The sequence below is a fragment of the Geotrypetes seraphini genome, chromosome 5 (assembly GCF_902459505.1).
Source record: "Geotrypetes seraphini chromosome 5, aGeoSer1.1, whole genome shotgun sequence".
NCBI lineage: Eukaryota > Metazoa > Chordata > Amphibia > Gymnophiona > Dermophiidae > Geotrypetes > Geotrypetes seraphini.
Window position 1 is genome coordinate 220341244 of NC_047088.1, and position 19318 is coordinate 220360561.

The following is a 19318-nucleotide window of genomic DNA, read 5'->3' on the forward strand; positions in this document are numbered from 1 at the left end:
AACGTTTGAATCCAAAACTAAATTTATTTGTCCCCAAATTGACTTCCAAAATATAAATGTAAACGGACAAAAATATAGCAGATGATCCAAAGTCCCTATATCAGTATGACAATGCCAGCATCTATTAGACATAGAACTATCTATTTTATTTAATCGAACCGGGGTCCAAAAAAATCCTATGTTAACAAAAATAACCATGTTTGCCTCATAGATACTGACGCTGTACATTTCAATCTCCAAGTCCAAATTAGTGGCCAACGAGACACAAAAATATACAGTTTTATCTCGATGCTCCAGATGTCTCTAAGACTGTTTTTTGTTTTTTTGTTTAAAAATTCAGAAATCAATTTGTACCACTGGACAGCCTGATGTCCTACTAGATCAGTTTGGTAGCAAAGGATCTGCAGGCTAAAATAAGTTTTTTAATTTTTCCATTCAGGGAACCCACACTGAATAGCCTGCTTCAACTGCAACCACCTGTATTGTTGAGATTTTAAAATTCCAAATGATTGTTACAATTGTGAAAAATCAAGCAGATTTCCACTAGATATAACATCATCTAATGTCTGAATTCCTGCATGCATCCGGTTCTTCCAAGCGATTCCAGCACCGCCTATTTGAATCTTGGAGTTTAACCTAAGTAGATTTCATTATAGGGACATCTGTTAATTTATCAATAAATTTAATTGTATTCCAGGTGTCCAATAAAATCACATTGTCCTTAGCATAACTAGATAGTCACATCGGGGACATGATTTTCCACTCCAGATATAACCAGTCTGGCTGATGTTCCAAGAGCTCAGGGAGGATCCAATACATACCTTGACACATTATATAGGCTTGATGATACTTATAAAAATTGGGAAAATTTACTCCACCCTCCGCAATTGGTTTTTGTAGAGATACTAAAGAAATTCTTTTTTCCCAAGCCAAATAAATTTTATCAAAATACCATTTAACTTTTTGTAAAAGGACCCTTGAAAATAAACTGGCAACATACATCATTTTGACCGTTTGAACTCTTCCCCACCAAGACAAGTGTAAAGGGTTCCATTGCTCACACATTTCCGTGACCTTTAATAATAAGATTTTTCATTTATTTTCATTGTTTCTTCCAATGTATTTTTAATCCATATACCTAAATATTTAATACCATCTTCCTTCCATATAAAAGGAAAATCATCAAATAATCCTTTTGCACAATGTACATTCAATGGAAAAACCTCTGATTTACTCCAGTTTATTTTGTAACCAGAGATTTTTCCAAATCTGTTAATCAGATCCAGTAAATGTGGGATGGTAGTTTTAGGTTTTCTCAAATGAAGCAAAATATCATCTGCATATGCAGAGACTTTGTATTCCCGACCTGCATAAGGAATAGCATGAATCTCCTCCGCTTGCTTAATAGCCAACAATAAAGGTTCCAAAACAATATCAAACAGCAAAGGAGATAATGGACATCCCTGTCTAACTCCCCTTTCCAAGCAAAACAGCTCTGAAAAAGTATTATTAATATAATCTATAATATCTTTATGTCTATATTTCAAAATGTGTACTATTAATCCAACTAATTTGCACTCTTGTACAATTCCACTTTATTCTGGATCCAGTGGGTTATTTCCCTTCTCCTGCCAGAGATCTCTTGCCAGGAAGCCTCAAAACTTTTGAAGCTTTTACCACCTCCACCTCATACTTTACCACTGATCATGCTCCTGTATACTCCAGTTTCAATTCCTACAGGCCAGGCTGTAGGAGCTTATCTTTTCTACTCATGTTTCTTTTTGTGATTTTACAGTAATTTTCAGTCGAGTTCGCCCTTGTGCTCGGGAGGTTCCCTGCGGGGATGTCCTTGACTGCGGGAGATCCAGACTGTTGGAGAATGTCTGCTTTGGGGGGGAGGGTCCCTGCTCAGCAGTAAGGCCCCTGGACAGCCTGCTCATCATATTGGATCTCTGGGACCTTTCCCTTGGGAGCTGGCTCAACCCAAGTTTGTCTGCTAGTTGGGTGTAGCTCAGGCTGAGCGGTTCTGTAGAGGCGCGACCAGGATTGGAGTCAGACTGCTTTCCTCTGCCATGTGTTTGCGCAATATGTCAGTGGGTGGCAGAGGTCTCCAGCTGTGGTGGTTAGGCCAGTGGGGCAGTCAGAAGACTTGAAATCTAGATTTCCAGTTCTCTGAGGCAAAGGATCTCCCTGTAAGCTGTGTTAAGCTCTGCATGCAATTTCTCTCATCACAGTGAGTGTAAATGTTGCAGTTTCCTGTCAGCACATGGTTATATGAGAGCAAGCTAACAGCTTGAAGCAGATATTTGGAGGGGCGTTTAAAAAGGGGTTTTTAGATGGTTTCCCTGCATGTCCTACGCGCCCCTCCCACCTTAAAATCCTAAAATCTGTTTTTTAGGGTTCTCTGTGGTTTTCTCGGGTTAAGAGTTCTGGGTGTTCTAATTTTCATCCCTTCTGGCGTTTTCGTCTGTACTCCAGCCTTCTGCAGGTCAACGATCCTCTTCTTCTGCCAGACTGCGCTTCATTGGGCCTTGGTGTCAGCGGTCTACGGCAATCGGCCGGTGGCTTCCGCTCAGACATAGTTCTGACACCAGGCTGAAGTCTTCTCCATGTTGTCAGACTTTCTGGCAGAATGGGAGGCCATCACCTCAGACTACTAGGTTCTAGAAATTCTAGAAGTTCTCAAAGATGGCTGCAAATTGGAGTTTCTCTGTCCTCTGTCTGAGTATTTTCTGGATTCCCCTGTAGGCTACCACGAGAAGGTGGTTCAGATGCAAGCCACAGTCCGCAGATTTTTGGATATTGCAGCAGTCCCAGTCCCAGAGCGAGACTTAGGCTCTGGGAGACACTTGATATACTTCATCATTCAAAAGACTGGATACGACAATTGGAGTCCAATTCTGGACCTCAAGGCAGTCAATGCAGCCCTGAAGGTTTCTTGATTCTGCATGGAGATGGTACACGCAGTGATCGTGTCGGTGGCACCGCAGGAGTGTCTAGCCTCCCTGGATCTGAAGGAGGCATATCTCCTCATTCACGTTTTTCTGGACCAACGGAAGTATCTGCGATTCCATGTTTACAGCAGTGCCCTTTGGATTGATGATGGCACCCCGGATCTTTACCAAAGTGATGGTGGTGGTGCAGCCCATCTTTGCGCCTTGGGTGTCTTGGTTCGCCAGCCCCTGGATTACTGGTTGTCCAGAGTTCCCTTGCTGTTCAAGGGGTGTCTGGCTGTCTGACAGGTGGTGCAATTGCTGCAACATCTGGGCTGGGGGTTCATTTTCAGGAAGAGTCATCTCGAGACTGCCCAGGACTTGGAGTACCATGGAGTTCAATTTCACACAGGTCAGAACGCTATGTTTCTACCTGTGTCCTGTGTCCAGTAGAAGCTACAACAGGTTGTCAGAAGCCTTCTGGACACTCGTTCCTGACAATTTGGCAGTATCTCCTGGTTCTGGGGACCGTGATGACAAAGATTGATGTGGTCCCATGGGCCAGAGTCTGTCTGTATCCGCTGCAGGAGGCTCTGCTTTCAAACTGGAATCCACAGCAGGGCTCTTTACATGCACCCAAAAAGATCTTAGGAAGGACACACAAAACTCGTTTACTATCAAATTATGCACCCCCCCAGGTCAGTGGTGGCGTGCAACGGTGTAGCACGGTGGTTGTGTCCTCTCTCGCTATCCATGGACCTTCCACTCCAGATCTTGGATTGGGTGTTCCTGTAGGAGGCGAGTCTAAAATGCTGGGGAGCAATGTACATGACTGTTCTGGTTCAGGGCTGGTGGACGCCATCAAAGCGCAACTGGTCGATCAGACGCCTGGAGCTTCTGGCGATTTAGCTGGCCATTCTCCACTTCAAGGGTTGTCTCCATCTTCGAGCCTTCTGTGTATTCTCGGACAAGGCCTTGACTGTGGCTTACGTCAGTTGTCAGGGAGGCTCGAAGAGTCCCTCTCTGACTGGGGAGACTTAGCTGCTCTTTGGTGGGCAGAAAGGCATCTTGTGGCGCTATCTGCTGCACATGTGGCAGGAGTGAACAATGTTCAAGCAGACTTTCTCTGTCGTCAGACTGGTCTCTGGAGAGTGGCCACTCAAAGAGCGTTCAATTTAATGAATTGAAGGTGGATCTGGAGGGGGTGGGGTTCCCCACGTTCGACCTCATAGCAACTGCATCTAACGAAGAACCAATGACTTCAGCTCATCTCAAGTATCTCACTTGGAAAGTAGTTTTCCTCATTTCTCTAACTTCTGCTCGCAGAGTGAGTGTGCTTTAAGCTTTAGTGGCGGATCCACCATTTACAGCGTTTCACCATGAGAAGGTGATGTGCACTCATCCAAAGTTCTTACCAAAGGTCGTCACTGAATTTCATCAGTTGTTCTTCCAGTATTTTTTCCTAAGCCTTGTTCTTATCCTGGGGAAATGGCTCTTCATACTCTGGACTGCAAACAAGCATTGGCTGAGTATTTGCAAAGGACTAAATCACTTAGATCTCCCCAGCTTTTTCTCTCTTTTCATCCTAACAGGTTGGGTCATCCTGTCTCCAAGAGAATGATTTCCAATTAGTTGACTGCTCAGCATCTCATTCTGTTATGCTCATGCTGGGCTGCAACTGGAGAGTCTGGTCACAGTCCATAAAGTTTGAGCTATGGCAGCTTCAGTAGCTTTTCTTTGCTCTACTCTTATTCATGAAATCTGCAAAGCTGCTAGTTGGTCCTCGGTTCATACCTTCACTTCACATTATTTTCTGGAATCTTATTCCAGATGGGATGGTCACTTCAGCCAAGCAGTGTTAACAAAATTTGTTTTCCTAAAAGGCCAACTCTCCTACTATCCCATTCTGGTTAGCTTGGAGGTCATCTACACATGAGAATATGCTGCCTGCTTGTCCTGGTGTTATCCAGGGACAGCAGGCAGATATTCTCACAACCCACCCACCGCTGGCTTACTGAACTGAGGAGCCACGTGCCTACGTCGGGCAGGAAAGCACTCGTGCATGCGCGGTGCAATCAGTCGCAAACTTTCTAAAGTTCTTAAAGTCCCTGGCCAACATCTGTTATGGTAAGTAACTGTGCTTTATCTGGGAACAGCAGGCATATATTATCAACATAATATAACATACCATACAACCTGCCCACCTTCCCTAGTTTTCACTTGGGTATAGAACTGACAACCTCGCAAGTTGGCGTCTGACAGGAAGGCATTCGCAAATGCATGGTTCGGGCAGTCTCGAAGCTTTGTTAAAAGCGTAAAGTGACAGTACACTTTACCTCTGTCCATGCCCAGCTCTGTGGATGACGTCACCCACTTGCTGTCCCTGGATAACACCTGTTATGGTTAGTAACTGTGCTATATTGTAATACATGAGATACCTGTTGTTAAAATCAGAGCTACCTGCTGATATTTTTTTTTAATAGGAATATCAAGATTTCTTGCATAAATTTTTGGTGTATTATGTTTTCAGGAACAAGCAAAACAGTTGCGAAAAAGGAATTGGGAAGCTTTAAAAAATATATTGGACAATATGGCTAATGTAACTTACTGTACCACTTGGTCTGAAGCACAGCAGTATCTGATGGACAACCCAACTTTTGCAGAGGATGAGGAGCTTCAGAGTAAGTACTTTTAAACTTTGAAATATTGTTTTATATTGACAAAAATTACACTCTTGCTATGGAGAATATGCCCTTTTTGTGTACAGGAGTCTTACTATATGGAAAACGGGTGTTTTATTTTGTTTTCCTTTGTTTTAGGTATGCATGTTATTTGCTTGTAGATTCTAATTCTGTTTCTGGAGGTGTATGTTCTGGTGGTATGACAGGATTCTTTATTGTATGCTTTCCTTTTGGGGGGTCCTGCTACTTTTGTCAAATCCTGGTACCATTTGGTGGAAAGTGCAGAGACTGATGCCCTTTCCTGCCCCATGCTGATGCCATTGCTAAATGGGAGGTCACTATATTGGCCAAGCAGAAGCACATGGTATGACACTGTAAATCAAATGCCAACTCTTGATTATATGGATAGTGTCATTAACTTGGCAAGAGAAGAGTAGCTGTACCAAGCTACAGATATCAGCCATGTTCCTTCTGTGGAATGGCATTTTAGAATGAAAGTCCAGGTTGGTGGATAGGTACATTACTGATGGTGCTAGTATTTTAGAACAGGATCTGTCGACATACAGCTTGTTGTGAAATGCATGAGAAATGGGCATCCATGTATTGGTGACTTCCACCCCGAATGTCTGTTTTACAAACCAAAACTTCCAAACTATGAACAGGAAAGAACAAGGGCCGTGAATATTCTTATGCTGCCTCAATAATGCCTAAGTTATAAAATGGCCACACAGATGTCCACCTGGAGGAAGAATAGCATAATGGTTAGAGCAGTTGGCTAAGAGTCAGAGGATCCTGGTTCAAATCCCACTTCTGCTCTCTGCCTTTTTTGCATGGACATCCAAATCCCGATTTTTATAAAGCGTCGCGTGTAGTTGCTGGAAAGGTCTCCTCTGACACAGCTTCCTGTTTCCAGTTGCGTCAGAGGAGACCTTTCTGGCAGCCACACGTGACGCGACTTCAAGGCTGCAATAGAAAGAATAGCCTTGTAGAAATCACCATGAAAGTAAGGGAAAGGGAGGGAGGTAGATACCTGGATAGCCTGCAGGAGGTAGGGGGCTGCTGGACCGCACGAAGAGTGCTGAGGAGAGAAGAAGACGCTGAAGCAGCCTGAAGGGAACTGGGGAAGAGAGAGAGGGGAAAAGACGCTGAAGGGAAATGGGGAAGAGAGAGTGGGAAGAAGACGCTGAAGGGAATTGGGGAAGAGAGAGAGTGGGGAGAAGATGCTGAAGAGAAAGTGGGGAGACGCTGAAGAGAGAGGGTGGGGAGAAGACGCTGAAGAGAGAGGGTGGGGAGAAGACGCTGAAGAGAGAGGGTGGGGAGAAGACGCTGAAGAGAGAGAGGGGAGAAGACGCTGAAGGGAACTGGGGAAGAGAGGGGAGAAGACGCTGAAGGGAAATAGGTAAGAGAGAGATGCCAGACTATGGGGGGAGCAGAGGGAAGAAGATGGGTGCCAGACTAATTAGGGGGGGTGGAGGGAGAGATGGAAGGGAGAGAGAAAGCAGACAGTGAATTGGATGAAAGGAATTGAATGAGAAGACGAGGAAAGCAGAAACCAGACGACAAAGGTAGGAAAACATTTCTATTTATTTTCTTTTATTTACTTTAGGATAAAGTAATATATTAGTTGTGTTGATAAACATTTATAAACAAAGCCAGCTGAACATCTCTTTCTCTAGTTCAGCAGCCAGAACTTTGATTTATAAAATGACAATTGTACAGAATATTTTCTTTTTATACTTGAATAAAATAAGTTCAGTATAAAACTATTTGAGGCTTGTGGGATGGGATCAGCTGGTTTGCGGGGTGGTGACGGGGACCGAGCTCGACGGTGATGGGGACCAAGCTCATGGGGGCAGTGACAAGTCTCAAATTAGTCTTTCCTACAGTCAAATATCCATCACGAAGGCCCAGATTTACTAAAGGTAGCGATTCAATTGCTGTTGGCCAATTACTGGCCAATTTTGAAACAGCAATTGATTCACTATCTTTTTTGCATGCAAATGATTTGCACGGAGTGACCAAAGCAATGGCCAATCAAGGACTTCTTAGGCTCAACCCTAAGGAAGTCCCTGGTTGGCTCAAGTGCCTCAGGGCCCTCCCAAAGGAGGAGCCCAAGGTGCCCGAGCCAATCAGGGCCTAATGCTCCTCCCCATGCATCACATGATGAACTGGGGCGAGACCTAAAGCCCAATTGTGTCCAGGCGGCCTTAGGAGCAGGAGGGACTGAGCACCCCTCCTACTCCCAACTTTTTGGGGAGCGGGGGTTTGTGGTCTGCATCCCTCCTGCCTGGTTTTTTCAGGGGTGGGGGAAGATATTTGCCGGTAGGAGGGAGTTGGCATCCCTTCTGCCGTTTTTAGTTTTTTTGTCGGGGAGCTGGGCCGACAGAAGCCTTGACAGCAGTGACAGGAGTCTGCTTTTCCTGTCACTACTCTCAGGGCACTGCACTGATTCAATCACTGACTGAGTTGGTGAGTTTGCATGCAAATGATTTTTGCACCTCTGTTCAAATCATTTGCATGCAAACTTGATAGTGAATCAATCGCTGTTTAAAAATCAGCCAGAGAGTCGGCCAACAATGATTGAGTTGCTATCTTTAGTGAATCTGGGCCTAAAATACTTCTCTAATTCCTTTCTCCAAGTCTTTTCTCTTGCATTTACATAGAAACATAGGAATATGATGGCAGATAAAGGCCAAATGGCCATCTAGTCTACCCGTCCACAGTAACCATTATCCGGAGTAACCATTTAGTTTCCTCTTTGCCTCTCAGCAATTAGCAGTAGCTGAAGGGGTGCAACTTTTCTTATTGTATGCACTTCTGCTTATGATAGTGTAATCTGCTTCCTGTTCACTATCGTGGGTTGCCCTTTTATGTCCTGGTTGGTAGGGTCCCTGAAGCTCAGCCTTGAGGAACACAGTGCATGCAAATTCAGTTTCTTATCTATGTTCCAGATATGGATAAAGAGGATGCACTTATCTGCTTTGAAGAACATATCAGAGCTTTGGAAAAAGAAGAGGAAGATGAAAAACAGAAAGGTATACTCAGGGAAAGGCGGCGACAACGTAAAAACAGGGAGTCTTTCCAGGTTGGTGAAACTGTTAAAAATTCCTGTTACAAGTAAAGATGGGGAATACAAACTTCTTCTGCTTCAAAGATTGAACAGTTCAGTGTTACCTTCATTACAGCTTTGCAACCATTCTTTGTAAATATTAAACGTGAACCCTGCTTCATATTACTTTGCTTCAGTAAGTGTTCAAATTTAATTGTATTCATCTAGAACTGTAAAAATTCTCCCTTATTTACAACAAAACTGTAGCCATGCTGTGCATTTGGTATGCTTGTTTTTCATCATAATTTTACATTTTTGTCAAACATTTAAATCTGGAATTTTAGAATAAATCTTTACAGTCGCATACTACTGTTTAAATAGAAGAACCATGGCACCATGGGGATGAGGCTGATGAGGGGTCAAAAATAGTGCCAGGAAGGGAAAGGAAACAGGAGAGAGAGAGAGAGAGTACCTTGAAGGTAGGGAGACTGTGTCTGGAAGGGGAAGGAAGATAAGTAAGAGTGCTTGGTCAGGCTGTGCAAGAGGCAAACTATGGGGCCACAACAAATTTGTTTTGTGGATGATTGCTATTTATATAGATATTTTTAATCATATTTCTAATTCCAGATATAAAATGTTATTTTTAAATACAACATTAGGATTTTCTTTTGCGTGTATAGTTTACACATCATAGATCTGGGGCTTGTCAGCTCAATGCATCCCAGGAATCGGCCGATGCTTGTGAGGGATGCCATGGGCTCAGGGCTAGCAGCTTTAACGCACCTATGATAGGCGGCCACCTGTAGCCCGGAGGGCACCCGACTTGCGTCTCAAGAGGATTTTTACCTATATTTGTATCCACCTTCTCATACCATCGAGTGCACACTGACCTGGATCCCTAAGGAAGGCTGTTACTAGTCGAAACATGGACCATGTTGGGTCCGTATCCCACCACAAGTCAGTCCCTCAGTGAAGTGGAGATTGTTTTGATTTCATTGATTTCATTGAATTTTAATTAACATCATGTCAAGATAATTTTATTCCACAGTTTTCTGCCTCTTTTGTTTTGGACCTCCATTTTTGACTCTAGAATATCTGGGCATCTTCTTGTCTTTTCTCTAGAGTAAAGTTTAGTAATCATAGAAATATGTCCATATTTTCTTTAGAGGAGATGATGGTGGAGCAGCAGAAAGGAGTCTACTAGGCCAAATAGCCTCTTTTCTCTTATCTGTTCAGAGAACTGGTGGCAGCTTTCAGAGAGTGGCGCAGAGCTGGACAAGAAACATGAAAAGCTCAGTCCTATCGGATGCGCCATTGGCTGCATAATTGGAGGCAGACAATTAGGGAGGGAAAGGCTCAGTGCGGGGCAGTAGCACGGAAAGATCGCTCCTGCCCCATACACCGCTGGACCACCAGGGATTAAAAAGGACAAAAAAAGGTACCGGGGGGGTAATTAAAAAAATTGTTAGTTGGCCAGATGGGAGACAGAAGGGATCCCTCCTGTCCCAGCCTACCACTAGACCACCAGAGGGGATGCAGGGGTAGGAAGGTGGGACAGGATGCAAAGCCTAGCAGGGAGTGAGGGGGGCTGGGTTCAGAGCCTGGCTGGGAGGGGGGCTGGCTGTATAGCCTGGTAGGGAAGGGGGCTGGGTGCAGAACCTGGCAAGTAGTGATGGGGGCTGGGTGCAGAACCTGGCAGGGGAGGGCGTGAGGGAGGGGAAACTGGGTGCAAATCTTAGCAGGGCATTGCACTTAAATATTAAGCCCCCATCTTATATTCGGGTCAACCATTTCTCCTCCTTTTGGGGGGGGAATGGGGATCTTTAATGTTATTCTGATCGACTTATATACGAGTATACAGGTATACAGTATTTTGAATTTTTAAAAAATGCCTATTGGGCGGCGGCCAACCGGAGCAGGAGGACTTTCCTCCTGCTCCTGAAGATTGATGCAGCGTAGGAGCAGGAGGGTCCGGGCACCCATCCTGCTCCCGAAGATGAGGGAGCCTTTTTACAAGGAGCAGGAGGGACCGGGCACCCCTCCTGTTCCCAACCATTTTTAAAGTACCGGGGTGGGTGGGCCGGGAACGACTGCCTGGGCCGACCAGGGGTGGGAGGCCTAGGCACAGGAGGGACTGAGCACCCCTCCTGCTCCTAACTTTTTGGTGCCGTGGGTGGGCCATGCCGGTCGGGGAAGAGCGAGGGCTGTGCCGTGCCATGCCATGCCGGTCGCAGGGAGGAAGGGAGAGATCTGGGCAGAGCAGGGCAGGCAGTAGAGATCGGGGCCTGGGGGGGGTGTCGGGCAGGGCCGGTGTGTCAGGCCGGTGCCCAATCTCTCTTCCCTGCTCGCCGGACTCTCCTGCTCACTGCCGCCATTCCCTGCAGTGCAGGCCCGCTTTAAAACCATGGGTTTGCACTGCAGGGAACGGCGGCAGAGAGAAGGAGAGTCCGGCGAGCAGGCAAGAGAGATCTGGGCTGAGCCCTGACAGCAGTGACTGGAGGCTGCTTCTCCTGTCACTACTGTTAGGGTGTGCGCATGAGCGGGGATAGCTCTCTACTGATCCTGGCCGTGGGTAGGGGGAGTGTTAACGATCGTCCCCATTTGCATGCAGGCCTTTACTGAATTAGTCGGCTGGCATGTAAACGAAATGGATCGTGCACGGTTTGGCGGGTTAGTGAATCTAGGCCTTAGTTACACATTTGACACTGAACTAGAACACAGCCCACCCATCCCTAGGCTCAAATTACTCTTATTTTTAAATTACCCTTCACATTTCTCCAGCTGATCTTAACAAGGACAATTTGCAGAAACCTGAAACACCTAACCCCCAAACCCTCCCACCAGATCTGGAAACTCACCCTTTTCCCCACACCTGAAGAGGTACTGCTAAGGAGAGAAAAACATCCATTGGAATATCTTGCCTGCTGGCATTCAAGCTTGGGATAGGTAAACTTGTGTTTCAGTAGGTTATATCTTCATGTTTTTTAGCTCAGCAAAATCAGTTAGGCAATAGTGTAGCCTTTAGAGCAGGGGTGCCCAGACATTTTGGGCTTGCGAGCTACTTTTGACTTGGTCATTTTAAAATGATCTACCAACAATAAAATTTAAAAAAACACAAAGCACACTATACGCAGAGAAAATGTTAATTATCATTTATATTCCGGGGATTTTTCAAAGAGGTCAAGGCAGATGACTTTATGCAATGTCACCTCAGTAACAGTTATACAAAAATAGATAAATATACCCCCTTCCTTTTACTAAACCGCAAGACAGTAACAGTTATACAAAAATAGATAAATATACCCCCTTCCTTTTACTAAACTGCAATAGCGGTTTTTAGCGCAGGAAGCTGCGCTGAATGCCCCGTGCTGCTCTCAACGCTCATAGGCTTCCTACGCTAAAAGCCGCTATTGTGATATAGTAAAAGGGGGTCATAGTATAAAATATAGACAGAAGATATAAATTTTCAAAATGGACACATTTTGATCACTAAATTAAAAATAAAATGATTTTTCCTACCTTTGTTGCCTGGTGATTTCACGAGTCTCTGGTTGCACTTTATTCTTCTGACTGTACATCCAATATTTCTTCCCTTCTTTCAGCTTGCTGTATGCTTCCAGACCTCATTCCCTCCGCCAACTTTTTCTTCCACTCTCCCTGCCCCCCTCCCCTTTCTTTCTTTCTGTCTCCCTATCCCCCTTTATTTCTGTCTGTCTTTCTTTCTCCATGCCCCCTTTCTTTCTGTCTTCCTGTCCCCCCTTTCTTTCTGTCTGTCTATCTTTCTCTCTCTCTCCTTTCCCTCTTTCTTTCTGTCTCCCTGTCTGCTCCCAAATTACTGCCACTGCCATCGGGGAACAGGCCTCCAAACCACCACCTCCCCTCTTCCCCCTAGGAGCCAAAAGCATTACCTGTCACAAACTTGCACGGAACGGGAGTTTTCTGCATGTATTTCCAAGGACAGTCCCCCCCTGTGGACATCAATAAAGCGAAGTGGCATTCGATCGGATCTCTTTCCCCCCCCCCCCGAATCCTTCCTTTCTCCCGTTTCTACCCTCCGCACCACGGTCTCCGAGGGTGCTCGCGACTGATCCCCCGGAGCTCGCGCTCTCTGCAACTTCCTGCCCTCCAGTCCCCCCCACTTGACGCAACTTCCTACTTCCAGTGGGGCGGCCCGTGGCAGAGGGAAAAGCTCTAGGCCTCGCCTGGGAATCCCTGAGAGAAGGTAGGACGGTGGGGGGAGGGGGAGGGAGGCTGATTGACTGACTGGCACCGTCCCGTGCAGGTAGTGAGTGGAGCTGCCGGGCACGCGAGGACCACCAGGATGCTTCGGGTCCATCTGGCTCTTGGGAAGCAAGTAAAATGCGAAGGCAACGCGATCAACTTGCGTTGCCTTCGCGATCGACCTTTAGGGCACCCCTGCTTTAGAGTGTTTGTTAGGGTTTAATACAAAACAGTGTTTTAGCCTAGATTAGTGTTTTAGGTTGCATTTCAAGGCATAATATCAGATTAGGGCACAAATAGCTGTTGAGGAAAGGCTCTGGTGTTAATCTAATTCCCTCTCACCCACCCAAGATTTATAGACTCTTCAGCCAATCAGGAACAGGGCATTATTTTGTAGGATTTTTCTGCCCTTTCTTTATTCTTCCAGGTGTAAGTACTTTTGCACCACAGTATGGTTGGGAAACATTGTAACACCAAAGCTGCTGCTCAGGTTACAACTTCTGTCTCTGTGCAGACAGAAAATGTTACCCAGGCAGAGGAAGCGGTTCCATGTGCAAGCTGTCTTCAGCATGAATCGCTCATGAAGGAAGTAAAAGAACTGAAAGAGGAGAGGGCAAGACTGAGAAGCACCTGTGAAAATGGAGAGGTACATTGATAAATGGTTCATGAGGCATCAAAGATTTCCAGCAGTGGGGAAGAAGAGGCTGTGCTAGGGAAGACATCTGGACTCAGATTACGGAACACTACAAGATTGGTATTGACTCTCTTGCCCTTGAACTGGTGTCCTAGATGTAGGGGAAATGAGAGCATCCCAAGAAGAGGAAGGACCAAAGTTTGAAATCCCAAAAATTACTGGAACCATGACCACTAGGTGGCGTAAGGTAGTGGTAGTTGGCGATTCCCTTCTGAGGGGTATAGAAGCATCCCTCTGTAGACCAGACTTGATGTCACGAGAGGTATACTGTCTGGTGCCAAAATCCAAGATGTTAGGGAGAGCTTTCCGAGTCTCATCAAGCCTGATAACTATTATCTGATGCTGCTCATCCATGTTGGCACAAACAATACTGCCAGGTACCCTTGTGAACATATTAAAAGCGACTTTGTGGCTCGGATAGAAGGTGAAACACTCAGGTGTGCAGGTAGTATTCTTGTTTATCCTCCCTGTTGAGCATAAAGGCCAGGGTAGAGAAGCTCACATCTTGGAAATGAATGTGTGGCTACATGGATGGTGTTGTCGAGAGCGTTTTGGCTACCTGAACCATTGGATGATTTACAAAGAGCTACTAAGTAGGGATGGTGTGCATCTACCAAAGAGTGGAAGAAGTATCTTCGGCAGCAGGCTGGCTAATCTACTGAAGAGAGCTTTAAATTAGAAGTGATGAGGCAGGGTGATCAAAGCCTCCAGGTGAGTATAAGCCCTGTGGTAAGTAAATCACTGAATAACTCTACACGGATGGGAAAAAGGGGGAATATCTGGAAAGCCGTATATATTAATGCTCGAAATATGGGAAACAAGATTCTGGATCTAGAAGCTGTGATGGAAGAAGATGTGTTGAATATAGTGGCGATAACGGAGCGGTGGTTCATGGAGAACCATGATCGGGCTATAATCTGTTCAGGAAAGACAGGGTAGGAAGAAAAGGAGGGGGGAGTAGCGTTATATGTTAAAGACCATATTAAAGCCACATAATTGCAGGATCTGCAGGGCAAGGAAGAGGCACTGTGGATCAATTTAGAAAGAGGGAATGGTGAATATATTTACATTGGTGTGATATACAGGCCTCCTTCACAGACTGAAGAAGTGGACAGTGATTTAACAGTAGACATTCAGGGCCAAGATTCCACTCGGGGGTGGGATCCAAGATGACCGCAGCAGCCGGTAATGGGAGAGATGCCTAGATATTTTTTCCCTTTCATACCTTTTTTTGCTGGTCAGAATGCCGAAAAGGGGGAAAGGAACCAGTGGAGCCTCCTGATATCCCGGGATCCCTTCCAGCTGCATGATTGATGAAATCCTACGACATCTTGCTGGAGGATCGGAGCAGTCCGGGAATCGCCTGCTGTCAACGCTGGCAAGTGACGCCAAAAGGACGACTTGGGGCTTGATGCCACGCTGAGCCCGGATAATAGAGATCCACCCCCACCGCCACAGCAAGCAAGCTCTCCACAGGAATTGGGCAGGGTTCACATCGTGAGAGGCTAATTCATCTGAGAGCTTGTCCTTGGAGTCAACGGGGGAAGTTACTTGCCTGGAGCTACCTGTGGCCGGGAAACCGTTGGAGGAGCGAACACAAGGGACTTTGGAAGGAAAGCCAGCATCTGGTAAGCCTGTATTGCCACTGCAGGACTTTTCCTTACTTACAAAACTACCAGAAGTAACATTGGAGACTATTTGGGACTTAGTAGTGAATTTGGGTAAAACATTTTCCTCACAAGTTAGAGAGATTGAAGGAAACTTAAAATTACAGAAAGAAGAAATTGTACAACTGAAACAAGAAATCGAAATAGGTAAAAATGAGACTCAAAAATTGAATATGGAATTGAAAACAATAAAAAATCTTCAGGAAATGCAAATTAAAGACAGTAACAGTATTCGGCAAAAATTAGAATCTCTTGAAAATTATAATCGGGCCAATAATTTGCGGATTTTAAATTTTCCAAAAAATCCTGTTACAACACCTCGATATGTTGAAGAGATATTTTCTTAAAGTCTTGAATGTTCCAGAACAATCATTACCTCCTTTTGTTAAAGTATATTATCTACCTGATAAGAAACGACAGGAACAATTAGTTCAAGACCAAAATGATCATGACAAACCTCTTGATGTTTCCGAATTGTTGGAAACTCCAGAGGAAATACTTGTGAAACCAGCAACTCTACTAGTAACAGTGGCTTAAGCACCTGATAAGGAATGGATAATGAGGATATTTTTTTTTTAATAAATCAAAAAAATTCTTGGGACAAAAATATTGATGTTTCCAAAGATACTCAGAGAAGAAGGAGAGAATTTTTGTTAATGAGACCAGCAATTACTTCTGTGGGTGGAGCTTTCTTCTTGCGTTATCCTTGCAAGTGCATAATTAGATATAAATCTTTCAATTATGTTTTCTTTGATCCATCTCAGCTGACTGGTTTTTTGTCTCTAAAACACCTTGATAAAGTATAAGATATAGCAATCTTACTTGGAATGTAGAATTATTCTCCTACCATTATAGGCTGCTTTTTTTCTTTGATTAAGTATTTTGATTGTATTATGTTTAGTCACTTAATGATTCTTGGAATCCTTATAATTGAGGACTTGAGAATGATAGGAAATTTTTTTTTTTTTTTTTTTTATTCCTTGGAACTATATTCTTTGTGTTATTGTTTCTAAATTCTGTCAATCTTTCTGTACAAGATGATTATGCTTGGAAATGTATTTGAAAATTAAATAAAGAAATATTAAAAAAAAAAAAAACAGTAGACATTCAGACTATATCTAAAAAAAGGGAAGTTTTACTAATAGGTGAGTTTAACATGCCAGATGTTGATTGGGTAACCCTATTGCGGGGCTTTCTAGAAGTAGGGAGATCCTGGTTTCTCTACAAGGAGAACTGTTGCAGCAGTTGTTAAGGGAACCCATGCAGGATGAGGTCATACTGGATTTAGTGCTTACAAACGGGGAAAGTGTTTCTGATGTTACAGTGGGTGATCTTGCATCCAGTGATCACTGCATGGTACGATTTAATATATGGATAGGTATAGAGAGGGCTCATTCAAAAGCAAAGGTTCTAGACTTTAAAAACAAATCTTACTTTGTTCGGATGGTGAATTACATCAAAGAATTGTCTGGATGGGAATGTCTGGAAGGAGTGGAAATACAGTGGGCAAAACTGAAAGGGGTAATTGTAAGAACGACAAACCTTTTTGTGAGACAAGTAAATAAAAATAATAGGAAAAGAAGGATGCTTTGGTTTTTCAAAAGCAGTAGCTGAGAAGGTAAGGAATAAGAGATTAGCTTTCATAAACTACAAAAGATCACAGAAAGAGGAAGACAGACAAAAATATCTGGAAACGTTGAGAGGCTGGTTTTGTAGTCAGGAAAGCAAAGATGCAAATTGAAGAAAAAATAGCTGACATGGTAAAATGGGGAGACAAGACATTTTTAGATATTAGTGATAGGAAGAAGTGCAAAAGTGGCATTGTGAAACTCAAGGCTGAATTGCTTAATAGATATTTCTGTTCTGTGTTCATGGCTGAACCGCCAGGAGCAGGATCGCAGAAGGCAAACATAAATAGGTATGGAGGAGAGGTAGACCCTGATCAATTTTCAGAGGGTTGTGTTCGTGAGGAGCTAGCTAAAATAGACAAAGCGATAGGGTCGGATGGTATACATCCAAGGGTGCTGAAGGAACTTAAGGAAGTTCTGGTGGCTCCTCTGACTGACCTTTTCAATAAGTCTCTAGAGTCGGGTGTGATACCGGAGGACTGGAGAAGGGCGGATGTGGCCCCTTTCCACAAAAGTGGAAGTAAGGACATAGGGAATTACAGGCTAGTAAGTGTGGTGTAGCAATGAACCGGAGCAAGAACAGTCTTCCTGCGCTCCTGCCCCGTACAGAGCCACTAATTATTGACTGCCATGAGTTATCAAAAATTAAAAAGTATATTTGTTTTACTCTGTCTAAGGTCTGCTTTATCTTCAGTAGAAAACTTTATGGACAACTTGTTCTTTAGTATCAGATTCGTTTTTCATACTTTCAGAACCGCTGGGGAATATTAAGGGCCAAATTCTCCAAATGGCGTCCTGAAGTTAGGCGGTGGTAGGCATCCTACCGCCGTCTAATGAACCAATTGGGGTGCACTTTTTTGGGGGTTTGTATATATTTTTTTTTAATGCAGGCGCTGTTCTTAAGCACCTGTCTCGCACCTATGGAGTGCATAGGGATGTCTACAGATGCCTAGGGACGACATGGGCATAATTTGTGCCGGAAGTGGACTTAGCTGTCCATAGGCATCCCTATGGGCCTCCGTACATAAGAACATAAAAATAGCCCTACTGGGTCAGACCAAAAGTCCATCAAGCCCAGTAGCTTGTTCTCACGGTGGCCAATCCAAGTCACTAGTACCTGGCCAAAACCTAAACAGTAGCAACATTCCATGCTACTGATCCAGAGCAAGCAGTGGGTTACCCCATGTCTTTCTCAATAATTGACTATGGACTTTTCCTCCAGGAAATTGTCCAAACCCTACTAGCTATGCTATTCACTCTAACCACAACCTCTGGCAATGTGTTCCAGAGCTTAACTATTCTCTGAGTGAAAAAATATTTTTTCCTATTGATTTTAAAAGTATTTCCCTGTAACTTCACTGAGTGTTCACTAATCTTTGTAATTTTTGATGGAGTAAAAAATCGATCCACTTATACCCGTTCTACTCCACTCAGGATTTTATAGACTTCAATCATATCTCCCCTCAGCCTTCTCTTTTCCAAGCTGAATAGCCCTAACCTTTTTAAGTCTTTCCTCATATGAAAGGAGTTCCATCCTCTTTATCATCTTGGTCACTCTTCTTTGAACCTTTTCTAGTGTCACTATATCTTGAGATAAAGAGACCAAAATTGAACGCAATACTCCAGGTGAGGTCGAACCATGGAGCTATTCAGAGGCATTATAACATTCTTTAGTCTTGTTAACCATCCCTTTTTTAATAATTCCTAGCATCTTGTTTGCTTTTTTGACTTCTACCACATATAGGGCGGAAGGTTTCATCGTATTGTCTACAATGACACCCACATCCTTTTCTTGGGCACTAACCCCTAAAGTGGACACTAGCATCTGGTAACTGTGATTTGGGTTATTTATCCCAATGTGCATCACTTTGCATTTGTCCACATTAAGTTTCATCTGCCACTTGGGACGCCCAGTCTTCCAATTTGCTACTGTCTGCCTGCAATTTTTCACAATCTGCATGTTTTAACAACTTTGAACAGTTTAGTGTCACTGCAAATTTAATCACTTCACTCGCTTCAATTTCCAGATCATTTATAAATAAGTTAAATAGCACCCGTCCCAGTACAGATCCCTGTGGCACTCCACTGTTTACCCTCTTCCGTTGAGAAATATGGCCATTTACCCTTACCCTCTGTTTTTTTGTCTGATAATTCCTAATCTACAATTTAACATTGCCTTCCATTCCATGACTAATTTTCTCAGTCTCTCATGAAGAATTTTGTTAAAAGCTTTCTTAAAATCTAGATACACTACATCAACTGGCTCACCTTTATCCATATGTTTATTCTGTAGGTGCGAGACAGATGCCTTTATAATGCTAGCCTCCATTTAAGGCATTTATATAAAAAAAAGAAAAAAGACATGATTCTGGACATGGCGCCTGCCAGTGATTCACACGGAGCAGGCACCTGTTTTGCAGTTACCTATTGCAGCAGGTACTACTT

General features: G+C 44.0%; 1 protein-coding gene across 1 annotated transcript in view; it reads left to right on the forward strand.

Annotated features, from left to right (window-relative positions):
* Positions 1-19318, forward strand: part of PRPF40A (pre-mRNA processing factor 40 homolog A) — a 235613-nt gene that overhangs the window by 120624 nt on the left and 95671 nt on the right. Inside the window, 2 exon segments of the mRNA XM_033944203.1 lie at positions 5464-5614; positions 8566-8699. Of these exon segments, the coding sequence (XP_033800094.1) occupies positions 5464-5614; positions 8566-8699 (285 nt within the window).